Source organism: Alternaria atra (assembly GCF_907166805.1).
Source record: "Alternaria atra isolate CS162 genome assembly, contig: 25, whole genome shotgun sequence".
NCBI classification, from domain to species: domain Eukaryota; kingdom Fungi; phylum Ascomycota; class Dothideomycetes; order Pleosporales; family Pleosporaceae; genus Alternaria; species Alternaria atra.
Window position 1 is genome coordinate 1930729 of NW_025091323.1, and position 25602 is coordinate 1956330.

Below are 25602 nucleotides of genomic sequence, written 5' to 3' on the forward strand. Positions count from 1 at the left end.
ATAAAACTCGCTAGCTCTGATAATGTTGTGAGTCCTTGTCGAAAGCGACATGTCTTACCAAGGCCTAGACCAATGCTTTCAGCCAAATCTCATACTCTTCCTACAGCCCACGCGCTACCAAACTTCAGCCACCTCGTGGCAACAAGCGCCACGGCACCTGCACCCATAACGGCTGCCGCGCAAAACCATACACCCTGAAAGTTCTCTACAGCGCCATTGCCCTCCCCCTTGATAGCCCCTGTAGCGGGATTGCCGAGCAGTCCGCCGAAAGCAGCAACGAGGTAGGCAAGGCCTAGGCGAACACCAATCTCGGCCTTGCTGGGCGAGAGGTCGGTGATGGTAGGGCCAGGGATGATGATCACGCCACCAGAGAGGAAACCGTATACGATACTAATGGCGATGAGACCGTTGATTTCTTGGGCGAGAGGAAGCATGCAGAGGGTGATGATGCATGCGATTGTAAGGGGAAGCAGGGTATTCACACCGCCATATCTAAACTTGTAAGTGTCCAGTCGCTATGAAGGTGACATGATGCGAACGTACCGATCAGCAATGAAATTCGGTACAAAGCGTCCGAATATGTTTGCCGCATTCATGATGGATAGTAGATTGAATGCCATGTCTTTCGACACACCCAGTTTGATGGCATATTCTTGGATAAAGAAGAAGGGTACGAAGGATGAAGCGACAAACAGCGTAAACGCAATGACAAATACCGTGTACGGCAAGTCTTTGAAATGGTGAAAGCCGAAGCTGGAGCCCTTGGATCCGTACTGAAGCTGCAACCGCATCACCGCAAAAGCGATGACGTTGGTAACCAGTATGATGAGCGCGAAGATACGGACAGCCCATGCAAAACCCACGCTGAGGAAGAGCGAGCGCATCGAGAGCGTATACGCAATACCAGCCACACTAGCGCCCGTCGACGCAAGACCGGTAGCCAGCATCCGCTTCTTTTCAAAAAACATTGCTAGTACAGCAACAGGCACTATCGCCATCAGACCGCTCCCGATACCCATGCACACTCCCTGGGCGAAGAAGATGGGCCAATAGCTCTTGAAGAAAGAAGTCAGGATCAAACCAAGTAGTTCCAAGACCGTGCCCACGGCAATCGTAGACTTGAGGTATCCCCGATCAAGCAGCATACCACCAGGTAAGCAACCGATGGTAGTGAAGAATAACTGTATTGAGCCAATCCATGCGATACGCGCTGCATCTTGTTCTGGCATCAGGCTGTCAACGTAGTAACTAAATGTTGGTGTATGAAATCAGTATATGTCTCAAATTCATTCCAGCATTCACGTACGTCTGGAAAACTCCGAACGCATTTGGTCTAAATGTACGTGTACGGAATTAGTGTATGCCTCACATGCAGTTGATACAGGAATACCTACAAACCCCTACAGCTGTTAGTGTCTTTCTAAATCCTTGACCGAGCTTGAGGACAACTCACCAGCTATTCGCAAACAAAATAAATCCACCCAACACCTGCATCCAAGCCACTTTCCCATGATCAATAGGGTAGTCTTCATTAGCCTGCGCACTCGCTGTGATCTCGTGCGCGAGCAGCTGCTCCGTTCTTTCACGCTGCACCTCATGGTAAGAAAGCAACGGCTCTCTCTCGTCCGCCATTTTTATTGTTTTAGCTCTGGAGTTTTGTGAGGTCTGTGAGTAACAATGCCAATTTGTTGGGGAAGCTGGGGTGTAAGACGCGCCATATAGGTACTTGTTTTTCTCAGAACGATATTTGATGGGCGCTAGTGGGTAGTTGCCGCGGGTGATCGTCACTTTTAGTCATGAATCTGCAGGTACAAGGTCCGAGCGATGAACAGAGTTGTCAACAATCAAGCCAGATCACGCTCGTTAATCAAGCCAAGCTCAGGAATTTTTTATCAAAAACTTGAATCAAATCAAGCCAATTCACTCCATTTTCACGATCTTTACTCTATTAGGCTAGCTTATTACCTATATAAGAAGGTGGCCTTGCTCAAGCTCTTCAAGTCAATCTACTCTTTATAAAAAAAAAAGCTATTAATTCAATCCAATCTGAAGCCTATAGCTTGATTGGCTTGATTGTTGACAAGTCTGGCGATGAAAGGGTTGGCACACGCGTAGCGAGTTCACAAGTCTGAATTATTACCATCTTCTCCAACTAGAGTACCGTAGCTAGTGTACCGAAGGAAGTCCCTTGCGAAAGTTATGTACAAGGGATGAAATGTTACATGAACCATTATAGAACTACCGTCGTCTAACGTCCTGATGCAGGCTACAAGGACGCCCTCGCTTGCCCAACAGGCAGCTTCGCATCCGTTCCCTCATCTCCCTCAGTTGTAGGGAGGATAATGCTATCCATGGTGTCGAGCCCAGCAGGCAAATCTACTAACCATCCCCCACTCTTCAACCCGTCCTCAAACCTTTCCATGTCGGTTTTTGTAAGACTGAGCATAATCTCGTACGGTTCTCCTTCTTGCCCTTCTTTGTCTTCTTCCCTGGGTAGAACCACGATACCACCCTCGCTGACCCAGGCCGCTCGCCGTATAGCAGTGGCATTTGGGGTGCTAGTTCCAGGAATGTACCACTCCCGGTCGGCACCCATCCTTTGCCAGCTAGTAATGTATAGATCTGGACCTTTGGGGAATTTCAGAAGAGATTGCTGAGCTTCGGTGGGATTAGTAAGAACGTTGTTGATTTGGGTGACTGCCCAGGTCGCGTTTATAGCATGCACAGCATCTGTAATCTTGATTGCGAGGTCCTCAAGACAGAAGCTCTGCTGATCCACGGTCATGGCCGGAAAAAAACTACCTGGAGCATGAGGAGGTGATTGTTCTCGCGGCGACATTATGCGATCGGGTACACCATTTTCAAGGCTTAGGGTGGGCATTGCAGACAGTACCAGGTTACCAAGGTAATCAGGTGATGGGAAAGGAGGCGGAAGGTATTTTCGGAGATCTACAACGACGGCGAGTGTTGACTGCGTGTTGCCTGAAGCAGCGAGCGATGTCGAGCGAGCACACACAACATTTCCCCAGATAATCGCCGACAGTGCGGTGAAAAGAGATATTCGTCTTTTGGTTTTGGTAGATAGCTCGTTGCGAAGCTTGTTGATAGCTGGCGATGAGAAGCGAAACATCTCCGTAACTGCTTTGTTTGGTTCTTCGTCCGGTCCTATACGCAGTTCATGGCGCCTTGCAAGTGAGTTCGCTGAACCATCTGCGGACTTGTCTACGACGTTGGCTTCTTGGACCAGCGTTGCGAGCGCGCTTCGTGCTGATGAAGGGTCTGGAATGTTGTTCCATTGTTTGACAATCGCCTGGAGTGGTTGGAGCTGATCTCTGTAGCTTGGTGCTCGGTAGAATTTAGCGGCCCTAGGCGATATTTTGCTCTTCTCAAGACGGAGAGCTCGTACTGCATCAGACCATATCTTTTGGATCCTTGCATTTCCCGTCCCGTCGAGAACAGCATGATAGAACCAGGCGCTCAGCACCAAACCTCCAGGAATGAATGTAGCCTGTGCAGCAAAAGCAGATATAGGACCATTGTGTAAAGAAGTCATCCTTTCAGCGTACGGATCATTGCCCAATCCAGTGTGGTGTTTTAACTCATTTGGGCAAAATATAGTAGCGGGCAGTTCTCCGGGTGCAAACGCATCTTTCGCAAGCGAATCGTAGTCATGTCGTGTGTCGTCGTAGCTAACCGTAAAAACGCGACGGGCTTCCGCTTCGAGATCGATGGGGTCGGGGTAGCGTACTCGGAGACGTTCGGTAGAGGGATCGGGAATGTCTACCGTGCCAGCAAGATATGGAAATCGTCGCAGGACTTCCTTGAAGCCGGTGTGTAGCGCCTCTTTGGCTGCGTGCGCGCAACGTATGTCCGGAAACGGGAAGATGATATAGTAGCGGCCGTATACGCGGATATGAGGCTGCTGATCGAGGTGAGATAACTCTAGCACTTTCGTAGTGCCGGCTGGCATTTTGGTGAAAGAGGCCTGGAGAAGTTCACGAAAGTGGGCGATTTTCGTTTTTGGTCCTTGTCGGATACGAAGGCCTTCAGGGTCCGCTGTATAGGTACTTTGGTAGTTGAAGTGCAGGTGGTTGAAGTGCGAGAGTCTTCAAGAGGGTTCCAGGAAAACCTTCCAGCAAGTATAAATACTTCGCGGTTCTGTGCAGTTACACTCTGACGAGGTAGCGCAGGTGAATGCATTGCTGGGTGCTGTGCAGTCACACCTTGACGTGATAGTACAGGCGAAGGCATCTTGGTTGTTCGTGATTGCAGACGGGTGCTGCTGTGATTGATATGCAGCGCAAGACAAGCAAAAAGCATAATGCTTTAATCTCGGAGCTATGACATGGTTCTGAACATGCGCTGGTAATCCTATTACACGGAGTGCTTGATGGAGCTTGAGCTATTGGACACGGCCCGCAAACCATGTTCCGAATTGCGTGGTATGACAATTGGCGGTCTAAGCACATTAGGTTCATGCCAGATGTCGCTCGAGTCCGATCATAGCTTTTTGATCGACCTGCGCGCCCAACACACCAGCCTTCTGCAGTATGCCAACGGTCTTGTCGACTACCTCCTTGTCCACGCCCTTCACATCTTTGGCAAAGCGAACGGTCTTCAACCACTCCCTCGCATCTTCTTCCGAATAATCAAGCTTGGTGCTGATGTACTGCACAGCCTCTTCCTGGTTCTCTTCAAAGTGCTTAACTCCTTTGTTGATTTTATCCATGACGTCCTCGAGTTCCTCAGTCAGCACTGGCTTGCTCGCGTTGGGCGCAGAGCTCCAGTTCTTCGGGTTCAATAGATGGTTTGCAGCGACGATCTTCCACGAGGACCACGGTGTGTAGATCTCGCCGATGCGCTTGATCTCGCCGTTGTCGTAGTAGCGCTTCGACGTAAAGTGCTCCCACATAAAGAAGTCTGCTGTGCCGTCATTGACTCCATCGCGAAGATTTGCGAACGTGTTCAGCGGCTCGACTGGGAACGGGGGGCAGTCTGAAGTGGTGTCCAGCCACCCTTGTTGGTCGGCCAGCACGAAGCTCATCACGTAGCTTCCGCTTCCAATTCTTGACACGCCCACCTTCTTGCCCTTGAGATGCTGTATGCCATTGAGCTCATTTCTCCGGGCGCCTGTTGATATGGCCCAGCAGAGCGGTGTCTCAACATATGTACCCACTACGCTGAAGCCAGCGTCTTCTTTAGTTGCCTGTGCTTTGCCCAGTGCCGCTATCCAGCCTTCGGTAAGACCAACACCTATGTCGATCTCGTTGGATTGTAGGGCGGTAACCATGTGGCCAGTGCCAGAAGGGAACGGGAGGAGCTTCGCATCGAGGTTATAGTGCTTCTTCGCGAACTCGAGCGGCGTGGAGAAATGTTCTATTCACGTCAGCCTGAGATGTACCGTGAATAACGACGCGCTTACCTGGCACGAATCCGATGCGTAGTGGCGCCATAGCTGCACTGTTGGTTGAGAAGCTTCGGACTGGTCGTGGTGCTGATGACAGACGTGCAAGTCTTAGTGTGCGCAGCATTGCTGTGTGTATTTCAAGTGGCAGCGGGACACAATGGGGGGAAGCTCTTGTCGATATACGGCCGGTGGTACTTGCCTCGCAGCTCATGAAGCTGTCGATGATGCGCGGCAGCCTCGCCTAGTTCCGATCGGAAGACCATTCCGATCAGCCCGAATCTCGCTCATCTAGCATCATGCCCATGTTAACATCTCGGCGTCATCTCATATTGTCATTGATTTCCTATGGTTTCTTTTCTGTTTTCGAGATACCCTCTATCTAGATTTTTCATCAGATCGGCGCGCACTCCACCATCATCTCGTCTATCTCGTTCCTTCGCCATCCTAGAATCATCTACAATGTCTTCCGATAGCGATAGAACGTCAGTAAGAGCTAGGACGATAGCAATAGTGGGCGCGGGGCCGTCGGGTGTGGTGGCAGCAAAATATCTCCGGGCAGAGAAAGCATTCAACGAGATCGTCTTATTTGAACAACGAAGTAGACCGGGGGGAATATGGATATATACAGGCCATCAGCGAGACGAGAATCTCTTCGACATACCCCAGACCAATCCGAATAAAGATGTACAAAAGCCGGAATGGCAGCCCAAAGAAGCAGTAGCGAACGGGAGCATCGATACCAATGGAATCGACTTCGCATCAAAGATCCCTTCATTCTTATCGCCAATGTATGAGAAGCTGGAAACAAATATTCCACGTGGATTAATGGGCTTCCAAGATTTGGATTGGCCATCTGATAGCCAACTATTCCCTACACACGAAACGGTACTCAAATACATCAGCGACTACTCTGCGGATGTCCAAGATCTTGTTCGATACTGCACACAAGTGACCAGTATCAACCCAACCGATCTAAATCAAATCAACAGCTCATGGACCGTCACAACACGGAATCTAATTACGAATGAAGACACATCCGAAGTCTATGACGCAGTCATTGTAGCGAATGGCCACTTCATAGTTCCCTACATCCCTCCTATGGCTGGTATCGAGGAATGGGCAGCGCGACACCCTGGTCGCATTAGTCACTCGAAATACTACCGTAAACCCGAAGAATTTAGCGGAAAGAAAGCGATCGTCGTGGGCAATTCGGCATCTGGTGCGGACGTGAGTGCCCAGATTGCTGAATTCTGTCAGAAACCGCTGTTGTGGTCTACACGTTCACAGTCCATGTTCAGCGCCACACATGGAACAGCAGGTGAAGACCAAAAGAGACGAGAAGTCCCGCCAATCAAACAGTTTCTTCCCGAAAACAGAGGCGTACTGTTCGAAGATGGAACAGAAGAGCACGACATTGACGCTATCGTCTTTGCTACCGGATATTTCTACAGCCTACCTTTCCTACAGGACGTGGAACCGAAACTAATCACAACCGGCGAAAGGGTAAACCATACATATCAACACCTCTTCTATGCACCACGACCTACTTTGAGTTTCTTAGCCCTAAACCAACGCGTCATCCCCTTTCCGATAGCAGAAGCACAATCCGCCGTCCTCGCACGAGTATACTCCGGCCGTCTTTCACTCCCACCACTCTTAGAAATGCGCGACTGGGAAAAGAGCGTAGAAGAGGAAATGGGTGCTGGGCGAAACTTCCATCTCTTGCCCTTCCCCAAAGATGCAAACTATATCAACGCAATGAGTAAATGGGCATTGAGCGCTGAAACCAAGGACGGCTTGGAAAATGAAGGCAAAGGAAAGGTACCACCAATCTGGGGCGAGTGGGAGTATTGGTGTCGTGAGAATTTCCCGAAGATACGACAGGCGTTTGGGAAGATGGGGGAGAAGAGACGAGAGATTAGGCATGTCAAGGAATTAGGCTTCGACTTCGAAGAATACCAGAAAGAGCAGGCAAGGCAAAAGAATGGCGTCGAGGACAAGGAAGGTGAAGAGTTGATATAGTGAATAGATTTCATCAGGAAATTCAACCTCCTGCATCATACGTATGGCCTATGCAGACTCATACTCCAAGTTGTATCGGTTTAATAATCCTCCCTTACAGTCTCCGCCACACAACCCCACTTCTTTGTACATGTCCAATGTCCTGCTCTCCATCCTCCTCCCATGGCCTCACACTCATTCCCGCCTTCTTTTCCTCATCATTCGTTAGAACATATCTCGGTTGTCCCGCAAACATCCCCAAGTCATTCCTGGTACCTTCTGCAGAAAGAACAACCTTTTTTGGTGACCTTTTCATCATCTTCTCGTCATTATCAGCAAGATATCCAGATATCTCCTGAGCAATTTTGGAAATGGGGTGAGTTCGCAGTTGTTTTGTGCTCGGTTGATAAGGTGATGATGGTGTGGGTATGTTGATAGTGAGACTGTGCAGATGTGCTGTTGTTTCTCGAAGGAGGTGCCGAATTAGCGATTTCACCTGCTCGGTCTGGGTGACGGAGATGTTGTTGCTCGTCAGTTGCAAGTCGATTTCAAATTCACACATAGCAGGGAATGATTCTGGAATCGATGCCGTAATTTCCAAGTTCTTGTACGAAGCTAGCAGGCTCTGGAGATCTCCTTGATGTGATGTTAAAGCTTCGTACTCACACTCGTCGTGCGTTTTCTTGCATAGTACAGACATATTGGTTGAGTCTGGATCGGTTGCTGTTGGCGGCGTGTAAGCGTAGCATTTGTAGATCAGGCAGTGTAGTTCGGAAGCAAGGCCTAAGAAGGAGGGAAAAGCCATAGTAGTGATGGAACATGACTGCCTCCTTGTATTCGGCAGCAAGTTGGCGATTGACCATCAGCATGGTGGACGGACCATCTTGTGAGTTTGCGATGTGGTGCTGGAATATATTGTTGCGGATCTCGCGGGGGACGTCGAGTAGGTAGGAATGGGAGGATAGGGCTGTAGCATAGCGGAATATCAGTCTTGAAAGTGAGCAGGCACTGCTGCCAACCCAAGTCGCAAAGCGTCGCACCAAGTCGAGTAGTGATGGCATGTTTGGGAACAGGTAACTGATAGCGGGTAGGGTATGGAAATACTGGGGGGATTGCTCAGCCTAGCTCATATATGTAGGCTTCAACAAACCGATATTGTTGAGGGTGCTGTCGTGAGGATTCTAGAACAAAAAACCGAGCTTCTGGCATAAGCTGACATGGTAAATCTCGTCGGATCAAACATGACAGGGACAGCTTTTAGGCATGGAGAAGGTTCAAGAAGGAAGCAGGTGGAAGTAGTGACATACAATGTGTACCTCAACGCAGAGAACCCTCCAGATGTGATATCAAACCCGAACGCCGCGGCTATGCATCGAAAATCGCAAACTGATATCCTCTTAACTCTGACACTACCTCCTTCCCTTCCCTTGACCAGCGCCAGCACCACCTCCACCCATTCCCGGCATACCACCCATACCACCCATCATCTTCATCATAGCACCCATGTCAGGCATACCTCCCATGCCACCAAGTGCGGACATATCTGGCATGCCGCCGCCGCCGCCGCCGCCTCCACCGAGCATCTTCATCATAGCACCGATATCCGGCATACCGCCGCCCGCACCACCTGCGCCTCCTCCCATACTTTGCATACGCTTCTGCATAGCTGCAAGTTGTTGTTGCTTGTTGCCTCCGCCCATGGCGCCCTGTGCTTTCTGCATGTTTGCCATTCCACCCTTCATCTTCTTCGCCATACCAGCCATCATGCGGTGTTGGGTAAGTAGTTCCTCGACTTCGCGCACTGAGGTACCGGAGCCACGAGCGATACGGGTCATACGTGTGGGTTGATCGACGAACATCTTTCCATCCGACTCCAACTCTTTCTCGGTCATACTGTCGCAGATGTAGATCATGCGCTTGAGCTTTGTGCCACCCTCTTCGTCGTCCATACCGCCCATCATGCTGCTGAGACCGGGAATCATGCCTGCCATCTTAGACAACGGTCCCATCTTCATGATGTTGGATAGCTGATCCCGCAGGTCCTTGATGGTGAAGATACCCTGTGTGATGTGCTTCATTGTATCCTTCTGGTCGAGCTTGAGTGATTGTACGTGCTCGACCAGCCCTTGCACATCTCCCATACCGAGAAGTTTCGAGACGAAAGCTTGCGGTGCGAAGCGCTCGAGATCCAGCATGTGCTCTCCGTTACCAAGGAAGACAATGGGCGTGTGGGTTGCTGCGACTGCGGAAATGGCACCACCTCCTGCTGCTGCACCATCCGTCTTGGTAATGACGATGGCTCCGAAATCTGCAGCCTCCTTGAAGGCGCGTGCTTGCGACTCAGCAGCCTGACCGATTGTTCCATCCAGCACCATGATTGTCTGGTCGGGCGTTACGGCATTCTGAATTTGCACCATCTCGTCGAAGAGGTCTTTCTCTTGCCTGTGTCGCCCGGAGGTATCCACGATGATAATCTCGAAGCGCTCCTTCTTGAATTTCTCCACACCCTCGCCTGCCACGACGACGGGATCGGTCTGTGTATGGCTACCGTAGTATGGAATCTTCGCTTTGGTCGCGTTCTGCTTCAGTTGATCGAAGGCACCAGCACGGAAGGTATCGGCGCACACCAAACAAGCCTTGAAGCCTCTTGCCTGATACCATCTGGCCAACTTTGTACATGTAGTCGTCTTACCCGCACCCTGTAGACCAACAAACATGATGACGTTCGACTTGCCCTTGCGAGGCTTAAATGGTTCGGCATGCGGGTCGACCATCTTGACGAGCTCATCGAAGACGGCTTTCTGGATGAGGCGCTTCTTGTTGACTCCCGGCGCGAGATGCTTGAAGTCGACGGCTTTTTTGATCGACTGGCGCAGATTCATGACGAGTTTGACGTTGACATCGGCTTCGACGAGGGCGTTGGAGATCTCCTTGACCATGGCTTCGAAGGCCTGCGCATGTTAGCCACCTATCATCATGTCGCTTTCTTGTGGCGCGCACCTTCTCATCGAGGTTTGGCGACCTCGTGAGGTCAGTAACTGCGGCATTGATGCGCCGCCCGAGATCTTGAAGCACCATAGCGGCGGTTGTTAGGGAGTATTAGGGGTAGGGGCGAAGGTGAGGGTGTGCGGTGGTGATGGTGCCTCTCGTGGTGTTCTGTGGGGAATCCAGTATGGCGGGGCGCGCTTGCCGTCGGTGATTTGGGCTACTAACGCCGATCGCCTGGAACTTTTTTTCTGCGACCGCGATTCACCTCCAACATTCACATATCGCGACTTTCACAGCCACAATGGTCAACACATCGCTGAAACGGAGACGGACCGAAGAGCAGTTGCGCGGAAAGGTGCCGAAGAAGGAGAAGAGAAAGGTCAAGAAGCAGAAGCACTACCACAGTTCAAGCGACGAAGAAGAGGGTGCCGCGCGCGATGCTCCCTTGCGCGGAAGCAGCCAAGAGCCAGAAGAGCCATTCCAGCCTTCTGGAGTCAATGCGATGCTACCGGGCAAGCAAGAGTTGTCCAAGCAACAGCTGAGGAAGCAAGCCAAGTTTGAGGCCAAGAAAGCAGCACAGCAAGCGGCGGCAGCAGAGGAGTCTTCAGCCAGCGACGACGATGACGAAGTTGAAGCGGCGCCTCCGACGAAGCCTGAGCCCAAGTTTAAGGCTAGCATACCTGCAAAGGCCCCAGCAAAGTCTGCGTTAAAGAAGACTGCGCCCGTCGATCACGAAGCCCCATTACCCAGCGACGCCGAAGACGACCAAGACGACCAAGACGACTCTGAGCCTGAAGCGGATGAGTTCTCCATCGCCGACTCGGAATCAGATGCATCATCCGTATCTGAGACCTCAACCACCGCCGCGCGCAAAGTACGAAAGCGAAACGACCCTGAAGCCTTCGCCAACTCGATATCCAAGATCTTGGGTTCCAAACTGACAACCTCGAAACGTTCCGAGCCTATTCTGTCCCGCAGTAAAGATGCCGCAACCGCCAATCGCGAGCTTGCGGACTCGAAACTCTCCGAGAAAGCGCGTCGACAAATCGTTGCTGAGCGCAAGGCGGCACAAGAGAAAGGCCGCGTGAAGGATGTTTTGGGCCTCAACGACCCGAATGTCAGCACAGCTGCTACATCGGCAAAGGAGAAGGAACTTAGGCGGACGGCACAGAAGGGTGTTATCAAGTTGTTCAACGCTGTGAGGGCGGCACAAGTCAAGGGTGAACAAGCGGAGAGGGAGAGCAAAGCGGGCATGGTGGTTGGCATGGACAAGAGGGAGGAGAAAGTCAAGGAAATGAGCAAGCAGGGTTTCCTAGATATGATTACTGGAGGACAGAAGAAGGAGGGCAGCGTGGAGGCTTGAAGACACTTCAGTATGCACAATTCGGCGTTTCGGACAAAAGAGACGTAGTTTCAGTACGTTCATGATACCATATATTATACATAAGTTCAAAGTCGTACTCAACGCCAGTTCATCTGCAAGCGGAGTTTTCGTATAATACATGTCGTCTCAAATGCTCAGTATGCGATATGACCCATATATGCCATCCAACGCGACTGCGTGAGATATCTTCCTTCAACAGGTTTTCACCACTGCTATATCCCCTTTTCAATGTCACACGTCCATCTTCTTTAGCTGGTTTATTTACTGTCGAAATCGCTAGCCTGCAGGTTCCTCGTCATGCTCGGTAACCGCACGACCAAGCCATCAAGCTCCTTGCTCATCTTAACCTGACAACCCAGGCGACTGGTTTCCGTAAGACCAAATGCCAAATCCAACATGTCGTTCTCGTCATCATCTGGCTCTTCCATCTTGTCGTAGTAGGCTTCGTCTTCTACTATGACGTGACATGTTGAGCAGGCGCAGGACCCGCCACACGCACCTTCCATCTCAATATCGTTGGCCTGAGCTATGTCGAGCAGGTTGTCGCCGTCGGCTACTTCGAATGTGGTGGCTTGGCCATCTTTGTCTATGAAGGTGACCTTGCGTCTGTATGGCATTAGTGGCTACATCGCTACAGTTGAGACGTATTTCACGCACTCTTCACCTGGTCGGGGTGGGTCCAGATGACCGTGGCGGGATGCGGGACTGGAGGAGAACTGGCGGCGGTTTCGGAGCCATGACGGGCTTGTTGCTTTGACGATACTTGATTGTGATAGAATGGGCGATGCCGTCATCCGTCTGTGTACAGACTTCTGACACGTCGATGTCGTCCAATTGCTGGCGAACCTTCGAGGGCTCGACGATGCGCCTCTTGCGCCCGCTATCCTCCCCTCCAAAGCGCTCAAACAAGCTCTTCTAGCAGCCATGGCAGGAATTGAAGCTCTCTAACCGACCGAACCTTTGAAGGACGAGGGAAAGGATGTGCAGAAGTGAATGACTTGCAGTGTTTGCAGTGTCACCAAGAGTGAATGCGCCGATAATTACGAATGCTGTGAGACGTCAGAAATGTTGACGCACAGACCATGTATAACCCCGGTCGATCTTCACAGCGCATCCACCACCGCGGGTAAGAAAACGATAAACATCCCCAGCCTCACGTAATCTTTCTCCAAGAAACGATAGGTATAATGGCGACCTCTCGCGATGCCCCAAATCCCCTACGACCCTACTATATCCCACCATCCATTGGTCCGCCCCCGGATGTCCCGCAGAACCAGACATCGTCTTCATTACCGCCCGCTTTCAAGCCCAGTGCCAGTAGTAAATCGAGTCTGGGCAGCCAGGCACGCGACATTCTTTCCGATCTTGACTATGACTCGTACTTCCCAGAGACTTCACCTTCAGTAGCTGGCCATGCAAAGAAGCTGCTCGACCATGCTCTATGGAATTACACAAGCGTCCTGCTAGCCCAGCCATTCGAGGTTGCGAAGACGATATTGCAGATACACGAAGCAAAGGGACAATTAGCAGGCCTGGATGGAGATGCGTTCGGTCACAAGAGTAGGCCTCAGAGCTTCGCGAGCGGAAAGTTCGAGGACGTATGTGTTGTACTCTGAGTGGGGTGGTTGGCATGTGAATGTGGGCTAATGGACGCAGTATCCGCCCTCAGATGAGGAGTCTGACGAGGACTCGCCATCATACTTCACATCCACGGCACCGCGTATGAACCCTACATCGCCATCGCCGTATTCCCCTTCTGTCGAACAATCGAGGTCACCACGGAGGCGCCAGAGACGTCTTGATAGCCGATCACGGTCACGAACACCTACACGACCCCCACCATCCGCCATACGCAAATTAGACCTCAAGCGTCCAGACTCACTTCTCGAAGTAATAGCACAGTTGTGGCAGAAGGAATCGGCGTGGGGTGTGTGGAAGGGCACAAATTGCACTTTCATCTACAACTTCCTGCTCAAGACTACCGAGGGATGGTTCAGAAGTCTAATATCAGCCCTGTTGAACATACCAGACCCAGGCCTCGTGGGCTCAGCAGGAAGTGGCATGGGAGGTTTGGAAATCCTGGATAGCCCAAGCCCACTGACCTCGCTCGGTGTTGCTGTCGCCGCTACAGCCATCGCGGCTACCCTCCTCGCACCCCTCGACATGGTGCGCACCCGCCTTATCATCACACCCATCTCCTCTTCTCCACGATCGATATACCCTTGCCTGTCTCTTCTCCCCTCCTTCTCCGTCTCTCCCAGTCTCCTCCCGGCAACCATAATGCACGCCTGCGTGCCCACGTTGATTTCCTCCTCAACACCCCTCTTCCTCCGCTCAACATTGAGCATCGACCCTATCCTCACACCCACCACATACTCCTTTAGCACATTCCTCTCCTCCACAGCCGAACTATTCATCCGCCTGCCCCTCGAAACTGTCCTTCGCCGCGGTCAGGTCGCTGCTCTCCAGGACCACGAAACCCAACGTCTGGCTTCTGAGTACCAGACCCCGCCCAGTCGTGCTAAGAGCCCAGCATACGGTCTAGACAAACCGAGCTCTGACCAGAGCTTCAAAACCATCGTGGAACCGGGTCAGTACAGGGGCGTACTAGGTACCATGTGGTTCATCGCCCGTGAAGAAGGCATTTCCGTCCAGACTGCGAATGCTGCCAAGGCCGCGAGTGCAAAGGCAATGGGCTTCTCCAGGCCACCGCGCACAAGGAAGGGGCAGGGTGTACATGGACTGTGGAGGGGATGGAGAGTGGGTGTTTGGGGATTAGTGGGAATTTGGGGCGCTGCTGCCCTTGGTGGTGGTGGTGGCGAGTTCTAGGTCGAGAATGTAAGAGAACTGTGAGACATACAAGCGTCGTTATTGCTTGTTAGATTATGTTGTTTTGTTACGATTTCTATTTGCGTATATGAGGCGATGCTATATACACCACTCTTAGCTGGCGTTGATAACCACACATTTCGTATCTGATCTATTTTTTCTGGCCTCTTTCTGAATCATTCAACATTGTCAGCTGCTGAATTGAGTACCGCACTGTGCTATACTTTCGGTTAATGCGGTTGTCGTCGTTGGTTGCTGGTCGTACATGGATGGACTAGCCCAGTAGAGCCTAGCGAGTTCCTCGTCCGGAAGCAGCCAACTACATGGATAGCAACTCTTCATCAACTACCAGCTTACCCACACGGAAATCCTTCACCACCCGACACTTGTTGCACATTATCTTCTGGAGAGATTGTGCGATCATGCTAGAGCCTACCCCTTTCCGAATTGGCCTAAGCTACTGTAATAGCATCTCACCTCTGTCTCATATCCCGAGGAGAGCGACGAGACGCTTGATGTGGCACAGCGCGTTGCTCACCGGGACATGTCTTCTTGGAGTCCCATGAGCCAAACATTCAAGCTGTACGAAAGCGAGAGCTCGCATTCGGCACTTGGTTCCGAAAAACCTCTACATCGAGGACGGCAAACCACCCAACAGATTGTTCCCCTTATCAATGACATGAACGTCGTTACATGTCATACTAGCGTCTGCTCCACTCGCTGTCTCCACCCCGTTCCGTCTTGCTCCCAATTGAGGCTTGTCCGATTCGGCTGTTCCGACTTACCTTATATCTGAATTCAACGTGCAGCAGAGTATATTATACAAGAGATCCCCTCCAGAAGCCAAAACCGAATCCTCCCTTGTCTTGTCTGATGGTATGAGAGGATGTGGATATGCCTTACTACACAAGGTGTTCGTATGTTGGCAGTATGCGCAACGGTCAGTCTCTGAAAGACCGGCCATGACAAGGCTTGCGCGCCTATCACGATATCCACAGGCGGTTCCGCTGGCGGGTCCGACACAATGGCAACGACGGCGGTCGCGCAAACTTTCATACGGCATGCTAGGCTCGGGTTTGGTGGATCTGGTGTTGTCAGACAGCGGCCCGTCCGTTATAACCACCGGTTCTCTATACACAGTCCGTGCACCACTATTGTCGAATCACAACCGTTGAATTCCACATTCTAGCACTTATTGCGGAAAACCAGGCGTCAAAAGTTTCTAAACGAAACGGCGCTACGTCTGTCAAGCGTATAACGAGGACACCAGCGTTTCGCCACTTCGTGAACTGGAACAGAATGTTGGTATACGACCTTGGCAGGACCCGAAGAAATCACTACTGCATTGACTTTGTTTACCAAACAAGCAGTTTCCTTGCCTCCTTAGATGATCCGGACGTTTTCACAGGCGCTACTACGCTCAGAACGGTTTAAGGAATAAGGTTATGTCCACTTCCCAAGAGATCCAGAACGCCCATAATCACGGAAGGAAGACTGAGGTTGTCGATGGAACCTGCATTGCTATCTCCTGTGTTGTCTTCTATGGGAAATTAATGTCCGTTCGTACCAGGGCACCGGTAGCTAGGCGCCGGTAGCATGAAGCTGTTTCGAATCATGCATTCAGAGTTCTGATATAAGACGCAAGGCGATTTCCAACATTTACAACTCACCAGCAAGCAATACATTCGTTTCAGTCGCTTTCTACATTCGCTTCTTCAGCCTTTACATTCGTTCATTAACACTCTTTTTTACCAAATACACAAGTTTCATTACTGCTAGCCAGAATGAAGTTCAACGCCCTCGTCCTCAGCGCCGTCGCCCAAGTGGCCTCCGCCCATTACTTCTTCGACACCAACATCGTTGGCGGTGTTGCGCAGCCGCAGTTCAAATACGTCCGCGAGTCCACTCGTCCTACCAAGTACAACCCCATCAAGTTCTCCTCCAACCCGGCTGCCGATATCCGTGATGGTTCTACCGCCGATGGACCCGACATCGTGTGCAACCAGGGCGCTTCCAAGGCCGGCAAGACTCAGGTCATGACCGTTAACGCTGGCGAGGAGATCCGCCTCAAGTTGGCTGTTGGAGCCAAGTTCCAGCACCCTGGCCCTGCCCTGGTCTACATGTCCAAGGCTCCCAGCAGCGTAACCTCATACGATGGATCTGGTGACTGGTTCAAGATCTTCCAGGAGGGTGTCTGCGGCAACGGTGACTTCACCAGCGACGCCTGGTGCACCTACAACCGTGACTGGGTCGCGGCCAAGATCCCCAAGGACACTCCCAACGGAGAGTACCTCGTCCGCGTTGAGCACATCGGTGTTCACCGCTCCCACGTCAACCAGCCCGAGCACTACGTCTCCTGCATGCAGGTCAAGGTCCAGGGTGGTGGTAGCGGTACTCCCGGCCCCATGGTCAAGTTCCCCGGTGCTTACAAGGCCACCGACCCTTACGCCAACTTCAGCATCTACAACGGCAAGAAGGACTTCCCCTTCCCTGGCCCTGCTGTCTGGGCTGGCGGTGCTAGCAGCGCTGGTGGTGCCACCTCTCCCGCTAAGGAGGAGGCCCCCGCTGCCGCCGCACCCGCCGCACCTGCTAAGACCACCATGGCCACTGTTGTCGCTCCTGCCCCTGCCGCACCTACCAAGGCTGCTGGTGGTGCTGGCTGCGCTGCCCTCTACGGACAGTGCGGTGGAAAGGGTTTCACTGGTGCCAAGTGCTGCTCTGCCGGTACCTGCAAGGCTGCCAACGACTGGTACTCCCAGTGCACCAACTAAGCCTGTTCGCTAGGACTTGGTTGAAGATTTGTGTATATTTCCCATTCTTTGTGTCTGGAAGCGAGGCGTTGCATTAGCATAGCATTGTTTTCTTAGGCGCTGTTCTCATAGTGGAACACCTTTAACTTTCTGTTTGCCCGGTGGATGTGGTGCGAGTCTGTATCATAGCAATAAAACGCAACATATTATTCTTATTCCCAAAGTTCGGTACTGATGCGTATTACTAATAATCACAAGGTGTCAGTAGAACCATAGGGGTGCAGTGCGTACGACGGTCCCAACGACACACCCTCGACTTGGGGAGGTCACTGTACTCTTGCCTGTGCCTTTGTTTTCAGACAATAACCGTTCCATCGACCCTCAAACGTCGCGTCTACTCTCAGCAATCGGCACTTTCCAATCAAAAGCGCTTCTAGAAAGGCATTTGCACAGTTTCATATAGGAGAACTAGACGTCGATTACCTGGTCTTCTCGATCTATGAGGGCATTGTAAATGCCGAGCGCCTGCTCTTGAATTCTAATCCTGGGCCTCGCAATACAATGATGAATATACATCAAGTATGTCGCCTCGAACGGGTTTGTAGATTCAGATGAAATGGCGCAAGTGTGCTCCCTCTTATCGACTTCCTGCTCAAAGTCCGAACAACCACGGTATCCTGGAGTGACATCCGCATAATACATGCCAACTAAGATCCTTACGCTGCGAAATGGACTCGTCTACACGTCCATGAACGTATACATTGGTCTTGCAACATGATTTGTGGTGCCAACGGCTTGAGGGCTGGCAGGGAATATTCTCATGACGTCCCGTTGCGCGACAAGGGGTAATTGACTCACAGAAATGTCGCTATGTTGTGACGAATTAAGTGTCTGTATAGTGTTGAGCGGTGTCAACACAGTGTCCGTACGGTGTCAACACAGTGTCCGTACGGTGTCGTTAGGCCAAGGTAATGGCAAGACACTGTCCAAAGCTGATTAAGCCAAATCTCAAGGTTCAGGAACCCCCTCTGCGCCGTACGGTCACCTCGAAGTACGACCATATTACTCAGGACGAGCGATGCTTCACAGTCAGTACGTATATCTGAGAATGCCTCTTGAACTCAAGAGAGTGCGCGACTACATTTCTAAAAGGTTGTTAATACCCTAGCTCTCCTGAAACTATGTGTAAGCCGTCATGCTAAGTCAGACTGCCGTCTCAAGCGAGCTGAGCAGTATACCCGACGAATGCAAGATCTTCATATAGTTGCAGATATTACACTGTTTATGATTCCAGGTAGCGAGCAAACCCTCTTTATTAAATACGAAGCAGCTTTCTTCGTATGCAAATGGCCAACTAGAGATTTACAGCTTATTATATCGAAGGGTGCGTCTCATAAACGGATCCATTGGAATCAAGAGGGCTGGTCGTTTGATGAGGACGTGGCCGCCTATTGTTGCTCCGCCCCTGATTCGGAAGTGTCTTATCCGACTGTAGCGCTGAGGATCTCTGTCTTCTGGGGTGCTGGTAACCATTAGATTAGTCGGCAATATGTCCAGCCGCGTTTAGTACGAGGCTAGCGCTACGCGAAAGATGAAATGATGATAAACAGCCGCGTGTGGCAGGTCATTTGTGAGGTTGACGGATGTGGAGATGGAGATTTGTGTGGCGTGGCATTTGCAGAAGGCTGGGTCCGCGGAAGCGGAGGCAACTCCACGCGATACCGTACTTAGCGCTTACCCTTGTCTCACATCACCAATAGATATATGACGCTCACTGTGCTAACATCTCATGTCATCAATCACAGCTCTCCTTTGCTACCCACTACGCTCACCATGACAGGCTCGAGCGAAGTGGCAGAGCCGCACAAGCTCTTTACCTTTCCACACATTGCCGCTGCAATTGTCACCTACTGGATCGTCGCGACTGCCTACAACTTGCTCACAACGCCAACACCGCCATCGAGCATACCATGGATGGGCTACGGCAAAGGCTGGATCGCCGACTTCCGCAATTTTACTGCATTGACTAAGAGCAAGGAATGGTTGTTGGCTGGTTATGACAAGTATAGCCGGGATGGCAAGATCTTTGTGTTACCTGCAACACTTGGTATGATGGCGGAAGTTGTTATACCACGAAGCCAACTGAACTGGATGTTTGACCAACCGGATACTGTGCTGAGTGTAAGTGAAGCGCACTACGATTTCCTCCAGGGCGATTACGCGTTTGTCAAGCCGGCGATACTGAAGGATCCTTATCATGAACATGTCATTCACAAGAATCTCGTACGAAACCTCAATGCGATCCTTCCGGAGTTAGAGGAGGAAGTACCCCACGCCATTTCCGAAGTGTATGGGATGGATGCAGATAATTGGAAAAAGCTGGATATTATGGAGTCTTTCATGAAGATGATTCCAGTCCTGACCAACCGCATGCTCCTTGGAGAGTCGCTCTGTCGCGAGCGCAAATTCTTGGACGCAGTACTGGGCTTCACCATGGACTGTATCCGTACCCAGGGCGTCATGTTCCTTTTCCCTAAAGCGCTGCATCCAATCGTTGGAACATTGTTGAGTCTGACTACCAAGTACCACTATTGGCTGTCATCGAGATTTACACTACCTATGATCAAGCAGCGCATCTCAGACCTTGAGAAGAAAGACGCAGGAGATCCAGAGTATAAGAACTGGAAGGAGCCAAACGATTTCATCAACTGGAGCTACCGGACTGCGCAGGCTGAGGGACGACGTGACGAGATGCAGCCAGTTCGCATTGCTCAGCGCATCATGCCCATCAATTTCGCCAGCATACACACTACCTCTCTCACGGCCTACGAAACTATGATCAATATCATGAGCGCTGGACCAGAAGTCCTCCAACAATTGCGTGAAGAAGCGTATCGCATTCTTCAAGAAGAGGGCGGGTGGACAAAGCAGGGTCTTACCCGCATGTATCGTATCGACTCTGCTATCCGCGAGTCACAACGTGTCGCGCCCATCTCACTCACGTTTTCTCATCGTAAGGTGATAGCGAAAGAAGGAATCACAACACCCGAGGGCGTACACTTGAAGTATGGGACACTCCTCTCATGTCCGTGGACGCCATTGGCGGGTGATATAGACATTCACGATAAGCCAGAAGAGTTTGATGCATTCAGATACTCAAGACCCAGAGAAGAGTATGAGGCGATGAATGCTGAAGAGAAGGAGAAGGTTGATGCGTTGAAGCTGAAGCAGACGGGTCTTGTCACCACAGCCGCGCATCATCTTGCTTTCGGTCATGGAAGGCATGCTTGGTGAGTCAATTTGCTCTTTTGCATAGCGGCCTTTACTGACAACATGGCAGTCCGGGACGCTTCTTTGTTTCTCACGAACTCAAGATGATCTTCGCTGAATTGCTACTTAACTACGACATCAAGCCACTTGCGGAGAAGCCCAAGAAGATGTGGGTTATCAGATTCCAAGTTCCGCTTCCAGCAGCAATCGAGGTTCGGCGCCGGAAGAGTGCGTGGACACCGGAGGTCACCTCTTGAAAACCACAATCACTATCTATATCAAGAAATGTTTATGGTCATCATCACTGTGTCAAGCTATCGTATGGGCGCGGACTCTGTTGTTTTTTTCCCCACATTGCCAACACTGATCATGTATCGGCCGAAGTTAACCACATACCCAGCTCAACTCCCAACTGCCCAGGCTGATCGTACATGATTAGATGCCCAGCCCCCTCAACCTCCACTATCTCCTTCGCACCCAGCGCCTCTCCAAGCCTATGTGCATCTTTCACAGGGATCCAGTTGTCCTGTTTTCCCCAAATGACTTTCACAAGCAGATTCTTCCCCACCTCTGCATACCGTCCCTCAACTTCCTCCGTACTCCGGTAAGCAGCTTGGCATAGTTGCCGAACAAAGCCTCTCTTGCCACCTTCCGTCAGCCATGGTTCTTTGAGCATCCTCATCGTCTCACCATCCAGCTCAGTGTGCGCGGCGTTGCGGATATAAGATTCGAGGATACCTTCGAATGCCATGTTGGGCAAATTTTCGAAAGCCTCAGGGTTCTCCGCGACGCTTTTGAACAAGGGCTGGCCAAAAGGACCGATAGCGACAACGTCTATAAGACAGAGGCTCTTGTACCGACGATCGTGCAGTAGGTAGCCACGAAGACTCATCAACCCCCCGTGGTCATGGGCGATGACGTGTGGATCTGTCTTCCATTCCTCGGTCGCCTGCCAGTAAGTAAAAAGGGCGGCGAAGGCTGAGGTTTGGCGGGCGAGATTGCTGTCTAATTTCTCGACTTGCTTCTTTGGTTTGAAGTTGACATTGGGCAGTGGTTGCTCGATGGGCGAATCTCCAAACCCGGGGTTGTCGAAAAGGTAAACATGGTACCTATGCGATAGAGCCAACGCGAAGGGTGCCCAGACCCGAGAGGACCAGGGAGTGCCGTGTATGAAGATGAGTGGTGGTGAGGATGGAGAGCCGAGTGAGGTCCATTTGATATCGAAGGTATGTGTTGAGGCGTCGAGGTGGAATGTCTTGTCAAGGGTGGTTGGGTCGCTGAATGACTGCGACATCTTGGTAGAGATTATGATAGGAAAGCGTAAAAGAGTTGTCGTGCTGTAATATGGATAGCTAATGATTTAGAGATGATAGTAGAGGGGGGTGAGCCCGTTTATGTATCTCGTGTGAGGCTGTCGCAGCCCATGCTGATTTGATTGCTACTACGATTGACGCGTGCGCCTCACAGCAGAATTCCAATAATCAGTCGTACACACTTCCTATACGTCGCTTCCACAGCAACAACAATGTTATCAGTCAACAAAAGAAGCTGATCGATGTGTCGTCATGGAAGGCCTAACGGCAACAATGGCATGTCTCCAAAGTGGCCAATCAGAGCACCCGCGCTTCTTAAGAGCACAACGCGAAGGTCTCAACCCTCAAACATCTTGCGATGCGCGCTTCACATCGAGACGCGCTCAATCCCTATATTTTTCGCTTAGACGGTGTTGTCGCATCAACTCTTTCTTTCGGTGGTCGCCCTCTTCGTTTCACAACTGGTGCCGCGATGCCACCTTCCCGCACCTTCGTCTTCCCAGGACCAGCCTGGCTCTTAACATCCGGATTTCTCTTTAGATAATCTTCCACTGCTTCAGAAACAATGGGACAATGCCCCTCATGCCGCCTTGGGATCAGATACTTGACGAGATAAGTATCCGGTACTTGATCGAGGCGCTTCCCCTTGTGCTTGCCGAACGTGAGCTTGTATTCGGAGAGTGGCGGCGGTCCAGCTGCATACCACTTCTCCAAGATATTGACGTCCCGCCAGCTAGTCAGTGTATCTGGAGCACCCAAGGCTTTAAGCTTTTGCGCTCTTTCCGCTGTTCTCTTCCGAAATTGTTCCGACCAACAATCGGGTTTGTCAGGGTCATCACGGCAGCAGACGAAGGGCCTGAGGGATGGATCCGTCAACTGCTCCCTCCAGGCATGTTCTACTGCTTCCTCGTCGGACTTGAAAGCAATCTGTTGGTGAGCGTGAAAACTCTGGAAGTCGCGTCTCGACGATAAATCGTGCCCTGAAAACCGGACCGACTTGCGACAGAGAGGAGATGCGATGCGGAGAGATGTAGCTACATGCGCAATGCCACCGAGCCTATGCGCTTGCCGGTACATGGTGGTTGCATGTAACTCGGCGACTTGATGGAATTCTGCAATAGATGCAAGTCAGGCCGCCAGCGGAAAGTTCTAACCGGTGCAGGGGCCACGGGTAGCATCTTCGTTCGCTCCGATGAGCACATGCAGTAGGTAAATTTTCCGAACTGCGATGTCTAGGCTTCTCAGTTTGATCGGATAGATGTAGATGTAGATGTTTCGTGAGGAGCCAAATTGAAGAAACTATGAATGCATCATGGGATTCTTGTACATATTACTACTTCCAGTATTGAGCTCCCAGCTCGTCTCCAAGCTTCACATCATCGCCCTCAACGATAATCTTCCTAACCACTACTCCCACTACATCCCACTTGCTGTTCGTCTCAACAGGCAAGCCAGAGTCCCTGCGTTTACCCGCAGCGTCTTCATTGCCAACCTCGCGTACAACTTCCCAATTGTTGTTACCAATGTCGATAAGCCTAGCACGCTTATAGCTCGCGTTGGAGACCTGGCGCTGGGCGACTACGAAACCAGCCTCATCTTGCTCCTTGATCCACTTCCTAGCTTCCTCATCTTGCCACACTTTCTGGAGTGCTGCATCAGCGTCCTTTAGCAGCCTCACGCTCTGTTCTTCTGCCTCGATTGTTCCAGCCTCTGTGCCTTTGTCAAGTGGTTTCTGCACTAGATGCGTGCCACCGAAGCTCTCGACGAAGTCTCCGTTCTCTGCGTCGAAGAAGATGACATCCTTGTACCTGAAGAGGTCAGTACCCAGTACGCGAGTTATATGTATGAAATCTGACATACCATCGCGTGCCGATGTCGTCGTAGTCGCGGTCTTCGAGGACTTTGGGTGTGAACTTTGACGTCTTTGAGACAAGTTGTCCACAGGGAACCTTGTCGGCAGGGAGGGGTTTAGGTAGGATTGCGAGTTCGGGAATGATGGAAGGGGAGAGTGGGCCGTCGAGGTAGCTGGGTCGACGAGAGTACTTGGCTGCCATAACGAGGAGCTGGAGCTGGAGCTGTAGTGGTAATTGGAGAGTAAGTAGAGTGCAATTGAGCTGTGTGAATGACTGTTGGGTGTCTTCAAAGCAAGCAATGTAGCTATACTCAGGTGCGGAGATGCCCTCGTGAGGGGTCAGCAAGCTTTATGTGATCTCATTGTACCACCGTCCTGGTTGGCATGCAACCCCGCTCGCTATGACTACAATCCTCTCAGGTCACGCTCATGCTATGGTACCTGTTTTTGGTAACTCCAAGATCATACCAAATATGATGCGACGCGTACCTGCGACCAAGAAGAGTGGTGTGACAAATCAGGTGGCCATGATGAGGTCGAAGGAATGGCGTGTTGTTGTACCTGACTACTCGCTTCAAAGTGGACCCGGGGCATCTTCGTCGCATAGCTGTGTACCATCATCATCACTACAAGCTTCAAACAAAGAACCGATGAGAAGAGTTTCCATTCCTTGACTGGAGCTAGCATGCTCTTTATTACTACTGCTTACAGCTTCTGGCGACGCCTGTGTTTATCAGCCGCGCATCTTCCTGACCACACTACAGGACTCACGGCTTCATCGCCATGGCCTTTGCGAACATCTCCATCATCGGGGGTCCCTTTGCGCTGAGCCCTTGGTCAATGTCGAGATCAGGGTCGGATTTACCCATAGCGCGCCTATATGCTTCGCGTTCACCAATGCGGCCCAGCCACGCCAAGATTCCTGGATAGTCACTCAAATCCACCGGCTCAAAGGTTCGCATTGTTGTGAAGCACCATCCCGTCATGCACTCTGCGGCGGTGAACTCCTCGCCCGCAAGCCACTTGTTGCTTTGAAGGCGGTTGTCGATATGACTCAGCGCCTTGTGGACACGAGCATCGTTTCCCTTGTAACGCGGATCCTGCTCGCCGACCATACCACGCGCCATGCTCCTTCTAAACATCCCAGGCTGGAGTGTACCATTTGCGAAATGGAACCAGTAAAGGTAGTCTGCGAAGTTCTTATGTTGTGGCGCCAGGGCCAATCGCCCGTTGGCGTACTTGTGGATAATGTAATCGCAGATGGCTCCAGATTCAGCGATTTTAATGGGGTTGGATGGTTCGGTCAGGTCCTCCAGGACAGGTGAAGCACCGAGAGGGTAAACAGCTTGGAGCTCAGGCGGTGAGAGCATAGGTGATCGCTTGTACAACTTCAACTCGTAAGGAATGTTGAGCTCCTCAAGAAGCCATGGGATACGCTCGCCTTGGCCGACTTGTAGGTGGTGGACGATAAGCTTTGGGGATGACATCTTGTGGTTTGAGATTGAGATGAAGGTTCGTATGGAAGAGTTGGACGCTCTGAGTTATTCTTGTATTCCAAATGTATTCGGTTCTTCGGTTCTTCGGTGATCGACAGATCCGGCAGATAGTGTAGGTGAAAAGCTCCGCTGACTCTGATTCGGCAACTCGTAGCTCAAGAAGTGGAGATAGTGGGCTTGTGGACCCCATTCTGCTTGGTAAACGTTGATTCTTATGTCTGTCCAGATTCCAGGCACCCACAATCTGTGTTGTCAGTATTTTCGCCCTGTAACCCCAGATTGGTAGACTATTCGGATGCTGACAATCGCAGT

At 51.3% G+C, this 25602-nt stretch overlaps 14 protein-coding genes across 14 annotated transcripts; 5 read left to right on the plus strand and 9 right to left on the minus strand.

Annotated features, from left to right (window-relative positions):
- Positions 1-89: 89 nt before the first annotated feature.
- ALTATR162_LOCUS5665 (uncharacterized protein) lies at positions 90-1632 on the minus strand (the record flags this gene model as incomplete). The annotated part of the gene is made up of 5 exons (XM_043313284.1): positions 90-492; positions 544-1248; positions 1307-1333; positions 1395-1400; positions 1454-1632. The coding sequence occupies 5 exons, from the start codon at positions 1630-1632 to the stop codon at positions 90-92; spliced, it is 1320 nt and encodes a 439-aa protein (XP_043169219.1).
- A 634-nt stretch (positions 1633-2266) lies between these two features.
- On the minus strand, positions 2267-3970 carry ALTATR162_LOCUS5666 (uncharacterized protein; the record flags this gene model as incomplete). Its single annotated transcript, XM_043313285.1, has 1 exon — positions 2267-3970. One exon carries the CDS (start codon positions 3968-3970, stop codon positions 2267-2269), a length of 1704 nt encoding a protein of 567 aa, XP_043169220.1.
- A 504-nt stretch (positions 3971-4474) lies between these two features.
- Positions 4475-5531, minus strand: ALTATR162_LOCUS5667 (uncharacterized protein; the record flags this gene model as incomplete). Its single annotated transcript, XM_043313286.1, has 2 exons — positions 4475-5376; positions 5423-5531. The coding sequence occupies 2 exons, from the start codon at positions 5529-5531 to the stop codon at positions 4475-4477; spliced, it is 1011 nt and encodes a 336-aa protein (XP_043169221.1).
- A 335-nt stretch (positions 5532-5866) lies between these two features.
- ALTATR162_LOCUS5668 (uncharacterized protein) lies at positions 5867-7429 on the plus strand (the record flags this gene model as incomplete). Its single annotated transcript, XM_043313287.1, has 1 exon — positions 5867-7429. One exon carries the CDS (start codon positions 5867-5869, stop codon positions 7427-7429), a length of 1563 nt encoding a protein of 520 aa, XP_043169222.1.
- Positions 7430-8817: 1388 nt separating this feature from the next.
- On the minus strand, positions 8818-10486 carry ALTATR162_LOCUS5669 (uncharacterized protein; the record flags this gene model as incomplete). The annotated part of the gene is made up of 2 exons (XM_043313288.1): positions 8818-10359; positions 10409-10486. 2 exons carry the CDS (start codon positions 10484-10486, stop codon positions 8818-8820), a joined length of 1620 nt encoding a protein of 539 aa, XP_043169223.1.
- Positions 10487-10697: 211 nt separating this feature from the next.
- On the plus strand, positions 10698-11759 carry ALTATR162_LOCUS5670 (uncharacterized protein; the record flags this gene model as incomplete). The annotated part of the gene is made up of 1 exon (XM_043313289.1): positions 10698-11759. One exon carries the CDS (start codon positions 10698-10700, stop codon positions 11757-11759), a length of 1062 nt encoding a protein of 353 aa, XP_043169224.1.
- A 278-nt stretch (positions 11760-12037) lies between these two features.
- ALTATR162_LOCUS5671 (uncharacterized protein) lies at positions 12038-12574 on the minus strand (the record flags this gene model as incomplete). Its single annotated transcript, XM_043313290.1, has 3 exons — positions 12038-12234; positions 12280-12386; positions 12438-12574. 3 exons carry the CDS (start codon positions 12572-12574, stop codon positions 12038-12040), a joined length of 441 nt encoding a protein of 146 aa, XP_043169225.1.
- A 393-nt stretch (positions 12575-12967) lies between these two features.
- ALTATR162_LOCUS5672 (uncharacterized protein) lies at positions 12968-14609 on the plus strand (the record flags this gene model as incomplete). Its single annotated transcript, XM_043313291.1, has 2 exons — positions 12968-13378; positions 13437-14609. 2 exons carry the CDS (start codon positions 12968-12970, stop codon positions 14607-14609), a joined length of 1584 nt encoding a protein of 527 aa, XP_043169226.1.
- A 1784-nt stretch (positions 14610-16393) lies between these two features.
- Positions 16394-17380, plus strand: ALTATR162_LOCUS5673 (uncharacterized protein; the record flags this gene model as incomplete). The annotated part of the gene is made up of 1 exon (XM_043313292.1): positions 16394-17380. The coding sequence occupies one exon, from the start codon at positions 16394-16396 to the stop codon at positions 17378-17380; it is 987 nt and encodes a 328-aa protein (XP_043169227.1).
- A 1812-nt stretch (positions 17381-19192) lies between these two features.
- Positions 19193-20886, plus strand: ALTATR162_LOCUS5674 (uncharacterized protein; the record flags this gene model as incomplete). The annotated part of the gene is made up of 2 exons (XM_043313293.1): positions 19193-20649; positions 20700-20886. 2 exons carry the CDS (start codon positions 19193-19195, stop codon positions 20884-20886), a joined length of 1644 nt encoding a protein of 547 aa, XP_043169228.1.
- A 110-nt stretch (positions 20887-20996) lies between these two features.
- On the minus strand, positions 20997-21923 carry ALTATR162_LOCUS5675 (uncharacterized protein; the record flags this gene model as incomplete). Its single annotated transcript, XM_043313294.1, has 1 exon — positions 20997-21923. The coding sequence occupies one exon, from the start codon at positions 21921-21923 to the stop codon at positions 20997-20999; it is 927 nt and encodes a 308-aa protein (XP_043169229.1).
- A 615-nt stretch (positions 21924-22538) lies between these two features.
- On the minus strand, positions 22539-23019 carry ALTATR162_LOCUS5676 (uncharacterized protein; the record flags this gene model as incomplete). The annotated part of the gene is made up of 2 exons (XM_043313295.1): positions 22539-22593; positions 22646-23019. 2 exons carry the CDS (start codon positions 23017-23019, stop codon positions 22539-22541), a joined length of 429 nt encoding a protein of 142 aa, XP_043169230.1.
- Positions 23020-23275: 256 nt separating this feature from the next.
- ALTATR162_LOCUS5677 (uncharacterized protein) lies at positions 23276-23996 on the minus strand (the record flags this gene model as incomplete). Its single annotated transcript, XM_043313296.1, has 2 exons — positions 23276-23750; positions 23803-23996. 2 exons carry the CDS (start codon positions 23994-23996, stop codon positions 23276-23278), a joined length of 669 nt encoding a protein of 222 aa, XP_043169231.1.
- Positions 23997-24561: 565 nt separating this feature from the next.
- ALTATR162_LOCUS5678 (uncharacterized protein) lies at positions 24562-25281 on the minus strand (the record flags this gene model as incomplete). Its single annotated transcript, XM_043313297.1, has 1 exon — positions 24562-25281. The coding sequence occupies one exon, from the start codon at positions 25279-25281 to the stop codon at positions 24562-24564; it is 720 nt and encodes a 239-aa protein (XP_043169232.1).
- Between the last annotated feature and the right edge of the window lie 321 nt (positions 25282-25602).